This window comes from Bos javanicus, chromosome Y (genome assembly GCF_032452875.1).
Source record: "Bos javanicus breed banteng chromosome Y, ARS-OSU_banteng_1.0, whole genome shotgun sequence".
NCBI classification, from domain to species: Eukaryota; Metazoa; Chordata; class Mammalia; order Artiodactyla; family Bovidae; genus Bos; species Bos javanicus.
This window is the reverse complement of record NC_083898.1, coordinates 291,193-304,139: the sequence shown is the minus strand read 5'-3', so window position 1 is coordinate 304,139 and position 12,947 is coordinate 291,193. Positions and strand designations below refer to the sequence as shown.

Here is a 12,947-nt window from a genome sequence, read left to right as displayed (position 1 = left end):
CTAGTCAAATGACATCCATCTAACATAGCACATTTTAGTCCATAGTTCATTCTCAAAGAACCACCAGGACTAGAAATTAAAAGTTTCTTATGTTCTTCATTGGATAAAATAGTCAATATTCTCCACTGGAAAAAGTATTCAATAGTGCTATGTTTCCTGATGGACAATACAGGCTAGTCTGATACACGTGATTGCTGATGTGGGAAAGTAAAAATAAATGTAAATGTCTTCCAAGTTTAAAAATAGATTATAATAATACTGACATTTTTGAACACTTAAATGTATCTTCTCTGAAACATCATGAATGGAAAGACTACAAGAAGACTGAAAAATGGCAGAGATCGCAGTTGTTAAGATTCTTGAAACTATAGACTAATAAGCTTGATGTGTGTGCCCTAGCCAAATTCTGTAAGAATCAGAGAGGAACACACACACACAAGCAACAAAAAACATACACACAAGTAATCATAGAAACCACTGTAGCTTCATTGAAGAAAGCAGCATGTTAAATAAGTTCCCTTCCTCCTGTTAACAGTTTGACTCATTTTAATAGATGGTTCATTGCAGGAAGCAGAATAACTGATAAAAATTTTATCTGAAGAAACTTTCATTTGTAAACAAGAATTTGGGGAGAAAGTTTCTAGAAAAGTTGTTCTGAATTATAAACTATCAGATCAGATCAATCGCTCAGTTGTGTCCGACTCTTTGCGACCCCGTGAATCGCAGCACGCCCGGCCTCCCTGTCCATCACCAACTCCCAGAGTTCACTCAGACTCAAGTCCATTGAGTCAGTGATGCCATCCAGCCACCTCATCCTCTGTCGTCCCCTTGTCGTCTTGCCTCCAACCCCTCCCAGCATCAGAGTCTTTTCCAATGAGTCAACGCTTTGCATGAGATGGCCAAAGTACTGGAGTTTCAGCTTTAGCATCATTCCTTCCAAAGAAATCCCAGGGCTGATCTCCTTTAGAATGGACTGGTTGGATCTCCTTGCAGTCCAAGGGACTCTCAAGAGTCTTCTCCAACACCACAGTTCAAAAGCATCAATTCTTCGGCGCTCAGCCTTCTTCACAGTCCAACTCTCACATCCATACATGACTACTGGAAAAACCATAGCCTTGACTAGACGGACCTTTGTTGGCAAAGTAATGTCTCTGCTTTTGAATATGCTCTCTAGGTTGGTCATAACTTTCCTTCCAAGGAGTAAGCGTCTTAATTTCATGGCTGCAGTCAGCATCTGCAGTGATTTTGGAGCCCAGAAAAATACAGTCTGACACTGTTTCCACTGTTTTCCCATCTGTTTCCCATGTGACTAATTCGGCTATTTAGGCAGTGGTCTTTAATGTTCCTTAAATCATCTAAAGGTCCTTGTTAAAATCACAGATTGCTGAGGACCACCCCCAGGAAAATGGACTCATTGCTGCTTTTAGACTTGGTAGGCTCAATTTGCTTAGTCTTGGCCAATTGTTTTACAACATGCTGGACTGTAGTTTGTCAGGCTCCTCTGTGGGATTTTCCAGGCAAGAATACTGGAATAGGTTGTCATTTCCTCCTCTAGGAGACCTCCTTGACCCAGGAATCAAACCCTCATCCATTGTGTCTGCTGCATTGCGGGCAGATTCTTTATTGCTAAGCCACCAGGGAAGCCATTAGACATACTTTACTGTGTGAGTTTTTAATTTTCATTTGAAAAGCCTGACATGCCAATCTGTTTCACCTTCTCAGAATAATCACATACATGGACAGCCATATACAGGACCAGCAGCACATCACTTGAACAACCATCAGAAAACTGCCCAGCAGCAACAAGAGAACTGTGAAGGCAATGAAGAAGTATCCTCTTCTGAAGTGAAGGATCAGTGAAATGTCCATAATTACCTGGTTCTTTAAGACCAGGCTATTAGGCCTTACAGTCCAAACTTTTATATACTTGGTTAGTATTTAACAAAATAGAGAAATTGTTCAACATGGAGTGGAGAGTTTATTCATTGTCTCATTTGTGGAAGTTTGGTGTCAACAGGTGAGCTACCTGCAGGAGAGTGTATAGTGTTTTGTAATAAATGGGTGATACCGATATGTAAATGGGAAAGTTGTATATAATGTATTGTTTGATGGTTAATTCTTAAACAACAAAAAAATTTTAGGTGACTATGAGAAATCTACAAAAAAGTTGTTTTTTGATTTTTTGGGTTTCTTTTTTGTTATGTCTGCTGCATTTGGCAACCAGTATTTTCAGCTTTGTGGCAATTCGATCAAAGCCTTTACGGAAAAAAAAAAAAGATGGGGATGAGAAACTTAACATTGAAAGAGGCCATTCATATCAGTCACACCAGTAGCTGCTTACTAACTCTTAGTTACTGGAGCCACTATAAGACTTTGAATAACATGGGTGATGTTGAAAATTGGTGTTTTAATAACACTGTTTATGCATATTTTTCATTACCTTTTTATTCTGTTAGTACATGATCACTTTAAAGCTATAATATTGCTGTATTGTATTTAGCTTGGCCTCACACTATGTTGGTGTAGCCAGCGAGAACACACACTAAGTTTGTATAGCCAGTGAGAACAGAGTTACATGAATGATAGCAGTTTCCTCAAAGTGACAGATATGTTGCTGAGAGCTTTTACTTCTTAAACCAGGAATAAATATAACATGAGAAATGTGACAAATGAGCAGTTTTTGGTTATATGTATGTTCCTCATATTTAATATTTGACAGTGGAGTCTCTTGATGGGACACAGAAATGTGAAAGTATTGATAATAGAAATATTAAAATATTAAATATGCAAATTTTTGCTGTGCCACAGTGTGGAGCACATAAGAGAAGACTGTACTTGGTATCCTTGGTTTTTTGTTTTTTTAGTAGATGAAGGTGAAGTGGACATCGTCAGAGTCCCATAGTACTTTGAAATACCATTGCACCAAGATATCTGGCTGATAGTCTAGTCAGTCAGAATTTTACTTGGTAGCAAAATTGTCCCAGGTTCTTTTCCATTCTAAAACTTACTCTGGTGGGGTTTAATTAAAACAAATTTATGGTTAGTTATTATAATTCTGAAGTACTATTTTAGAATAAGCATTTGCTTCAGGATTTCAGGAAACTTGGAAGTAAATACTATATTTAAAAAAGAATTGGTAACTTTTAAATGTGTGTAATATTTTGGAGCCTGTCTAAAAACCAAATATCCTGGCAAACAAATACAGCCCATCTTATACTATTTAAATATTTTGCTGTTTTGTTTTATAGAAATTATTTTGCTGAATTCACAAATAGAGTTTGATTTAAGAAGACTTTGTCCTCTATTGTTTTTGTTTCCTGTCATTTTTATTTCTTCTTAAAAAATGCGTGTACATTGAAATATATTTGCATAGCATACCTTAACAAGACACTGAATTCAGCATTTCAGACATGTTGGGATTTTACATTTAAAATTATTTGCCTTTTGTTCTTTACCATGAGAGAATTACAGAAAAAAAAAGAATTTAAAATTTTCCTAACATAACTGATCTTGTGCTTTATTTTTTTACTAGAAGTCTGTAACTGTAATTGTACTTCAACAGAGAAGATACGGATTTCCACTACATATAGCTACTATATATATATATATATATATATATATATATATCATGAATCTATTCTAGGTTTTCTGTAACATTAAGAAATTTAAAATCAAAGCCAGAGATCCTACTTTTTAACTTTTAATTATAATATGTTTTTTATTTTATGATTACATTCCTCAAAAGTAGTGAACTTAGTAGGTTATAAGGCTACCTCAGAGACATTGCAGGTTTAGTTTTAACCACTGCAGTCAAGCAAGTTTCACAGTAAAGTGAGTCACATGATTTTTGGTATTCTGTTACATAAAAAGTTACATAGTGTGCAGTAACAGCATTGTATGTCTAAAAAATGTGGTTTTGTTTTTATTTTGGCCATACCACGCAGCATGTGGGGTTTAGTTCCCTTAGGAGGGATCAGACCTTTTCCTTCTTCATTGGAAATATGCAGTCTGGATCACCAGGGAAATCCCTGTCTTTTTATTCCTACAGGGAAAAAAAAATGCTAACCATCATCTGAGTCTTCAGTGAGTTGTGATCTCTGCTGGCAGAAGATCTTCCCTTGATTAGGATTATGTTTGCTGAAAGTTAGAGTGGCTGTGGCAGTTCTTAACAATGGCATTTTCTGCATTGATTCTTCCTTTCATAAACTCCTTCTGTAGGCTGCTTTGCCATTTAATATTGTTTTAGTCACAACTTCTTTCAAATTGGAGTTGATCCTCTCATGCTGCTGCTTTATGAACTACATTTATGCAATACCCTAAATCGTTTCTTTTTTTGTTTTGGTTTGGTTTTTTATTTCCTTTTTTTAAATATAAATTTACTTATTTTAATTGGAGGCTAATTGCTTTACAGTATTGTAGTGGTTTTGCCATACATTGACATGAATCCGCCCCAGAGGTACATGTGTTCCCCATCTTGAACCCCCCTCCCACCCCCACCCCATCCTATCCCTCTGGGTCATCCCAGTGCACCAGCCCCAAGCACCCTGTCTCATGCAAAGAACTGCAATCCATTTCACGTATGATAATATACATGTTTCAGTGCCATTATCCCAAGTCATCCCCCCCTTGCCCTCTCCCACAGAGTCCAAAAGACTGATCTATGTGTCTGTGTCTCTTTTGCTGTCTCACGTATAGGATTATCATTACCATCTTTCTAAGTCCATATATATGCCTTAGTATACTGTGTTGGTGTTTTTCTTTCTGGCTTACTTCACTGTATGTAATGGGCTCTAGTTTCATCACCTCATTAGAACTGATTCAAATGTATTCTTTTTAATGGCTGAGTAATATTCCATAGTGTATATGTACCACAGGTTTCTTATCCATTTGTCTGCCGATGCACATCTAGGTTGCTTCCATGTCCTGGCTGTTGTAAACAGTGTTACTATGAACATTGGGGTACATGTATCTCTTTCAATTCTGGTTTCCTCGATGCGTATGCCCAGCAGTGGGGTTGCTGGGTCGTATGGCAGTTCTATTTCCAGTTTTTAAAGAAATCTCCACACTGTTCTCCATAGTGGCTGTACTGGTTTCCATTCCCACCAACAGTGTAAGAGGGTTCCCTTTTCTCCACACCCTCCCCGGCATTTATTGTTTGTGGACTTTTGGATAGCAGCCATTCTGACTGGCGTGAAATGGTACCTCATTGTGGTTTTGATTTGCATTTTTTCTAATAATGAGTGATGTTGAGCATCTTTTCATGTATTTGTTAGCCATCTGTATGTCGTCTTCGGAGAAATGTCCGTTTAGTCCTTTGGCCCTCTTTTTGATTGGGTCTTTTATTTTTCTGGAATTGAGCTGTAGGAGTTGCTTATATATTTTTGAGATTAATTCTTTGTTGCTTTGTTTGCTATTATTTTCTCCCATTCTGAAGGCTGTCTTTTCACCTTGCTTATAGTTTGCTTTGTTGTGAGGAAGCTTTTAATTTTAATTAGGTCCCATTTGTTTATTTTTGCTTTTATTTCCAATATTATGGGAGGTGGGTCATAGAGGATCCTGCTGTGGTTTATGTCAGAGAGTGTTTGCCTATGTTTTCCTCTAGGAGTTTTACAGTTGCTGGTCTTACATTTAGATCTTTAATCCATTTTGAGTTTATTTTTGTTGTGGTGTTAGAAAGTGTTCTAGTTTCATTCTTTTACAAGTGGTTGACCAATTTTCCCAGCACCATTTGTTCAAGAGATTGTCTTTTCTCCATTGTATATTCTTGCCTCCTTTGTCAAAGATAAGGTGTCCATAGGTGCGTGGATTTATCTCTGGGCTTTCTGTTTTGTTCCATTGATCTATATTTCTGTCTTTGTGCCAGTACTACACTGTCTGGATGACTGTAGCTTTGTAGTAGAGCCTGAAGTCAGGCAGGGTGACTCCTCCACTTCCATTCTTCTTTCTCAAGATTGCTTTGCCTATTTGAGGTTTTTTGTATTTCCATACAAATTGTGAAATTATTTGTTCTAGTTCTGTGAAAAATACTATTGGTAGCTTGATAGGGATTGCTTTGAATCTATAGATTGTTTTGGGTAGTATACTCATTTTTACTATATTGATTCTTTTTTTTTTTTTTTGGTATAGCTTTTATTTTGGAGTATTAATTTAAGAAGAATAACACACGAGTATATTCAAAGAGGAATGAAAAGTATAATTAGCAGCTCTGACAAGTACATTTTAAAAAATGTTTGATGAAATTACAGTTGTTTTGTCTAAAATAAGTATTAAGTGACACATGTTATTACCCTATATTTCACTGATTTGTTAGAGAATGTTGATGCTTCTAATATTGAAGTATTTGACTGTATATAAACATTATGTTAATATTATATCATTATTAAAGTTGCACAGACTCATATCTGAGTCAGTTATGCTATTCAAACATCTTATCCTTGAGTGCCTCCTTCTCCTCCTTCAATCACAATCAGTCTTTTCCAGCAACAGGATCTTTTCACATGAGTCAGTTCTTTGCATCAGGTGGCCACAGTATTGTTGTTTCAGCTTTAGCATCAGAGCTTCCACTGAATGTTCAGGGTTGATTTCCTTTAGGATAGACTGGTTTGATCTCCTTGCAGTCCAAGAGGCCCTTAAGAGTCTTCTCCAGCACCACAGTACAAAAGCATCAGTTCTTCAGTGTTTTTGGGCTTCCCTTGTGGCTCAGCTGGTAAAGAATCTGCCTGCAATGCAGGAGATCTGGGTTCAGTCCCTGGGTTGGGAAGATCCGCTGGAGAAGGGAATGGCTACCAACTCCAGTATTCTGGCCTGGAGAATTCCATGGACTGTATAGTCCATGGGATTGCAAAGAGTTTGGTAATGACTGACTTTCACCTTACTTTACTTCAGCCTTCTTTATGGTCCAGCTCTCACATCCATACATGAATACTGGAAAAAACATAGCTTTGACTTGTTGGCAAAGTGTTGTCTCTGCTTTTTAATATGCTGCCTAAGATCGTCATGGCTTTCCTTCCAAGGAGCAAGCATTTTTTAGTATCATGACTGCAGTCAGTGTCCACAGTGATTTTGGAGTCCAAAAATATAAAATCTCCCAAGTTTCTACTTTTCCCCCTTCTATTTGCCATGAAGTGATGGGACCAGATGCCATGATCTTAGTTTTTGAATGTTGAGCTTTAAGTCAGCTTTTTCACTCTTGCCTTTCACTCTCATCAAGAAGCTGTTTAATTCCTGTTCGTTTTCTGCCATGTGTCATCTGTATACCTGAAGTTGTTGATATTTCTTCTGGCCATTTTTATTCCATTTGTGATTCATCTAGCCTGGCATTTCGCATGTTGTACTCTGCATATAAGTTAAATAAGTGTCATGATAATATACAGCTTTGACGTACTCCTTTCCCAATTTTGAACCAGTCCATTTTTCCATGTCTGATTCTGACTGTTGCTTCTTGACATGGATACAGGTTTTGCAGGAGGCAGGTAAGGTGGTCTGATATCCTCATGTGTTTAAGAATTTTCCACAGTTTGTTGTGATCCACACAGTCAAAGGCTTTAGTGTAGTCCAAGAAGCAGAAGTGGATGTCATTTCTGGAATTCTCTTGTTTATGATCCAACGGATGTTGGCAATTTGATCTCTGGTTCCTCTGCCGTTTCTAAATCCAGCTTCTATATCTGGAAGTTCTTGGTTCATGTAGTGCTGAAGCCTGGCTTGAAAGATTTTGAGCATTACTTTGCTAGCTTGTGAAATGAGCAGAATTGTGCAAAAAACGAAAGTCAAGGGAGAAAGGGAAAGTTATAGCCAACTGAATGCAGAGTTCTGCAATAGCAAGGAGAGATAAGAAGGCCTCTTTAGTGAATAATGCAAATAAATAGAAGAAAACAACAGAACAGCAAAGACTAGAGATCCCTTTGCTCAATTGGAGATATCAAGGGAACATTTCATGCAAGGATGGGCATGATAAGGGACAGAAACAGTGAGGACAAAAACAGAAACAGAAGAGATTAACAAGAGATGGTAAGAATACACAGAAGAACTACACCAAGAAGACTAATGACCTGGATAACTACAATGGTGCGGTCACTCACCTAGAGCCTAGACATCCTAGAGTATGAAGCCAAATGGGCCTGAGGGAGCATTAATGGGAACAAAACTAGTGGAAGTAATGGAATTCCAGCTGAGCTGTTTAAAATTCTAAACAACGATGCTGTTAAAGTGTTAGCAAATTTGGAGAACTCAACAGTGGCCACAGGACTGGTAAATACGTCAGTTTTCATTCCAATTCCAAAGAAAGACCGTGTCAAAGAATGTTCAAACTGCATCATAAGGAGTAATTGAAACAAACCCATATCCTAAGAATTCAAACTTTTTTTTTATCAGCTAATTTTCTGAGTTATTTAAATTTATCTGTTCATAGCACGATCATTTGTAAGAACTAAATTACATGCCCTCCTGGAGACAGTAACATCATTTGGAGCCACACAAGACATCTATTTTATTTTCCTACAAATAAGTTGCTGTTGTTTAGTGACTGAGTTGCATCCGACAGTGTGATCCCATGGACGTTAGCCCACCAGGCTCCTCTATTCATGGGATTTCCCAGGCAAGAACACTGAAGTGGGTTGCCAATTCTTTCTCCATATATTGATTCTTGAATCCATGAACACAGTATATTTCTCCATCTATTTGTGTACCCTTTGATTTCTTATATCAGTGTTTTATAGTATTCTATATATGGGTCTTTTGTTTCTTTAGACAGATATATTCCTAAGTATTTTATTCTTTTTGTTGCTATGGTGAATGGAATTGTTTCCTTAATTTCTCTGGTTTCTTATTGTTAGTGTATAGGAATGCAAGGGATTTCTTTGTGTTAATTTTATATCCTGCAACTTTATTGTATTCAGTGATTCAGTTCAGTTCAGTCCTCAGTCATGTCCAACTCTTTGCGACCCCCTGAATCACACAGCATGCCAGGCCTCCCTGTCCATCACCAACTCCCGGAGTTCAGTCAGACTCAGGTCCATCGAGTCGGTGATGCCATCCAGCCACCTCATCCTCTGTCGTCCCCTTTTCCTCATGCCCACAATCCCTCCCAGCATCAGAGTCTTTTCCAATGTCAACTCTTCTCATGAGGTGGCCAAAGTACTGGAGTTTCAGCTTTAGCATCATTCCTTCCAAAGAACATGCAGGGCTGATCTACTTCAGAATGGACTGGTTGGATCTCCTTGCAGTCCAAGGGACTCTCAAGAGTCTTCTCCAACACCACAGTTCAAAAACATCAATTCTTCGGTGCTCAGCCTTCTTCATAGTCCAACTCTCACAATCCATACATGACTACTGGAAAAACCATAGCCTTGACTAGATGGACCTTTGTTGGCAAAGTAATGTCTCTGCTTTTGAATATGCTCTCTAGGTTGGTCATAACTTTCCTTCCAAGGAGTAAGCGTCTTTTAATTTCATGACTACAATCACCATCTGCAGTGATTTTGAAGCCCAAAAAGATAAAGTCTGACACTGTTTCTACTGTTGCCCCATCTATTTCCCATGAAGTGATGGGACTAGACGCCATGATCTTAGTTTTGTGAATGTTGAGCTTTAAGCCAACTTTTTCACTCTCCACTTTCACTTTGATCAAGAGGCTTTTGAGTTCCTCTTCACTTGCTGCCATAAGGGTGGTGTTATCTGCATATCTGCGGTTATTGATATTTCTCTTGGCACTCTTGATTCCAGCTTGTGCTTCTTCCAGCCCAGGGTTTCTCATGATGTACTCTGCATAGAAGTTAAATAAGCAGGGTGACAATATACAGCCTTGACTTACTCCTTCTCCTATTTGGAACCAGTCTGCTGTTTCGTGTCCAGTTCTAACTGTTCCTTCCTGACCTGCATACGAATTTTTCAAGAGGCAGATCAGGTGCTCTGGTATTCCCATCTCTTTCAGAATTTTCCACAGTTTAGCTCTAGTAATTTTCTGGTGGGAGTATTTAGGGTTTTCTGTGTAGAGTATCATGTCATCTGCAAACAGGTTTACTTCTTTTCCAATCTGGATTCCTTTTATTTCTTTTTGTGCTCTGATTGCTGTGGCCAAGACTTCCGAAACTATGTTTCATAGTGGTGAGAGTGGGCATCCTTGTCTTGTTCCTGACTTTAGGGGAAATGCTTTGAGTTTTTCACCATTCAGGATGTTTGCTCTGGGTTTGTCATATGTACCTTTTATTATATTGAGGTATGTTCCTTCTACTCCTGCTTTCTGGAGGGTTTTTATCTTAAATGGATGTTGAATTTTGTGAAAGACTTTCTCTGCATCTGTTGAGATAATCGTATGTTTTTGATTAAAAATAATCATGATTAAAAAGCTATCTTTGAACTTTTTAATGTGTATTATGTTGATTGATTTGTGGATATTGAAGAAGCCTTGCATCCCTGGGATAAAGCCCATTGGTTATGATGTGTGATCTTTTTAATACATTGCTGGATTCTGTTCCCTAGAATTTTGTTAAGGATTTTTGCATCTATGTTCATCAGTGATATTGGCCTGTAGTTTTCTTATTTTGTGGTATCTTTGTCTGGTTTTGGTATTAGGGTGATGGTGGCCTCATAGAATGAGTTTGCAAGTTTACCTTCCTCTGTAATTTTTTGGAATAGTTTGAGTAGGATGGGTGTTAACGTCTTCTCTAAATTTTGGGTAGAATTCAGCTGTGAAGAGTCTGGTCCTGGGCTTTTGTTTGCTGGAAGATTTCCGATTACAGTTTCAATTTCCGTGCTTGTGAGGGTCTGTTAAGATTTTATATTTCTTCCTGGATAAATTTTGGAAAGATGTACTTTTCTAAGAATTTGTCCATTTCTTCCACGTTGTCCATTTTATTGGCATACATTTGCTGATAGTAGTCTCTCATGATCCTTTGTATTTTTGTTGTCAGTTATGATTTCTCCATTTTCATTTCTAATTTTGTTGATTTGATTCTTCTCCTTTTGTTTCTTGATGAGTCTGGCTAATGGTTTGTAAAATTTGTCTATCTTCTCAAAGATCCAGCTTTTAGGTTTGTTGATTTTTGCTATGGTCTCTTTTTCTTTTGCATTTATTTCTGCCCAAATTTTTAAGGTTTCTTTCCTTCTACTAACCCTGGGGTTCTTCATTTCTTCCTTTTCTAGTTGCTTTAGGTGTAGAGTTAGGTTATTTATTTGAATTTTTTCTTGTTTCTTGAGCCTGTATTCCTATGAACCTTTCCTTTAAGCACTGCGTTTACAGTGTCCCATAGGTTTGGGGTTATTGTGTTTTCATTTTCATTTTTTTCTATGCATATTTTGATTTCTTTTTTGATTTCTTCTGTGATTTGTTGGTTATTCAGCAGTGTATTGATCAGCCTCTGTATGTTGGAATTTTTAATAGTTTTTCTCCTATAGTTGACGTCTAATCTTACTGCCCTGTGGTCAGAAAAGATGCTTGGAATTATTTCAGTTTTTTTGAATTTACCAAGGCTAGATTTATGGCCCAGGACGTGATCTGTCCTAGAGAAGGTTCCATGTGCACTTGAGAAAAAGGTGAAATCATTGTTTTGGGGTGAAAAGTCCTGTAAATATCAATTAGGTCTAACTGGTCTATTGTATTATTTAAAGTTTCCTTGTTAATTTTCTGTTTAGTTGATCTACCCATAGTTGTGAGTGGCATTTATCCTGTTCCTTTACCTGCTGAGTATTTCTCAGCATGTTCATCTTGTCTATATTGCTGTGTTTGGGGTGGCCTTTCTATACAGTGACAGTTTGTGGTTCCTCTTTATTGTGGAGGTTCCTTGCTGTGGGTGGGGTTGGACGGGTGGCTTGTCAAGGTTTCTTGATTAGGGAAGCTTGTGTCAGTGTTCTTGTAGGTGGAGCTGGATTTCTTCTCTCTCGAGTTCAGTGAAGTGTCCAGTAGAGAGTTTTGAGATGTCAGTAGGTTTGGTGTGACTTTGGGCAGCCTCTATATTGAAGCTCAGGGCTATGTTTCTGTGTTGCTGGAGATTTTGCGTGGTATGTCTTTCTCTGAAACTTGTTAGGTCTTGGATGGTGCTTGGTTTCAGTGTAGGTATGAAGGCTTTTGGATGAGCTTTTCTCGGTTAATGTTTGCTGGAGTCAGAAGTTCTCTGGGGTTCTCAGGATTTGCACTTAAGCCTCCTGCCTCTGGTTTTTAGACTTTTCTTACCATAGCCTCAAGCCTTTATCTCTGTCTATACTGCACCGTTGATAAAACATCTAGGTTAAAGATGAAAAGTTTCTCTTCAGTGAGGGACACCCAGAGAGGTCCACAGAGTTACATGGAGAAGAGAAGAGGAAGGAGGTAGATAGAGGTGACCAGCAGGAGAAGATGGGGAATCAAAAGAGGAGAGAGCAAGCTAGCCAGTAATCACTTCCCTATGGCTTTCCACAGTCTGGACCGCTCAGAGATGTTCACGGAATTTACACAGAGAAGAGAAGAGGGAGGAAGGAGACAGAGGTGGCCAGGAGGATAAAGGGGGAAATCAAAAGGAGAAAGACAGATCCAGCCAGTAGTCAGTTCCCTAAGTGTTCTCCACCACCTGGAGCACACTGGTGATTCACAGAGTTCCGTAGAGAAGAAAAGGGGGAGGGAGGAGATGGAGGTGACCTGATGGAGAGAAGGAGAGTTCAAAGTTGGAAGAGAGCAGACAAGCCAGTAATCTCGCTCCCAAATAAATATGGGTACTGAAGGTTGGGTTCTTAAAGGTACAAAATTGATAACAAATACCAAAAAGCAAAGATTAAAAATCTAGAAGTTAGACTCTCAAAAATACAGTATTAACAAAACAAAGTCACAAAAATTATATATATATATGAAATTTGCTTTAAAAATAGTGTCTTTTTTCCCCAAGGTAATAGTAGGTTATAAAAATGAAAAAGGAGTAATCAGATCAGATCAGTCGCTCAGTCGTGTCCGACTCTTTGCAACCCCATGAATCGCAGCACGC

The 12,947-nt window shown here is 38.2% G+C and overlaps 1 protein-coding gene across 2 annotated transcripts in view; it reads left to right on the top strand.

Annotated features, from left to right (window-relative positions):
- Nucleotides 1-3,292, top strand: part of LOC133243836 (probable ubiquitin carboxyl-terminal hydrolase FAF-X) — a 127,159-nt gene extending 123,867 nt beyond the window's left edge. For both annotated transcript variants that reach the window (XM_061410561.1, XM_061410560.1), the window contains exon 44: nt 1,723-3,292. In XM_061410561.1, coding sequence (XP_061266545.1) covers nt 1,723-1,860 — 138 coding nt within the window. In that variant the 3' untranslated portion in view covers nt 1,861-3,292. The remainder of the gene's footprint in view (nt 1-1,722) is intronic.
- The last annotated feature ends 9,655 nt before the right edge of the window (nt 3,293-12,947 follow it).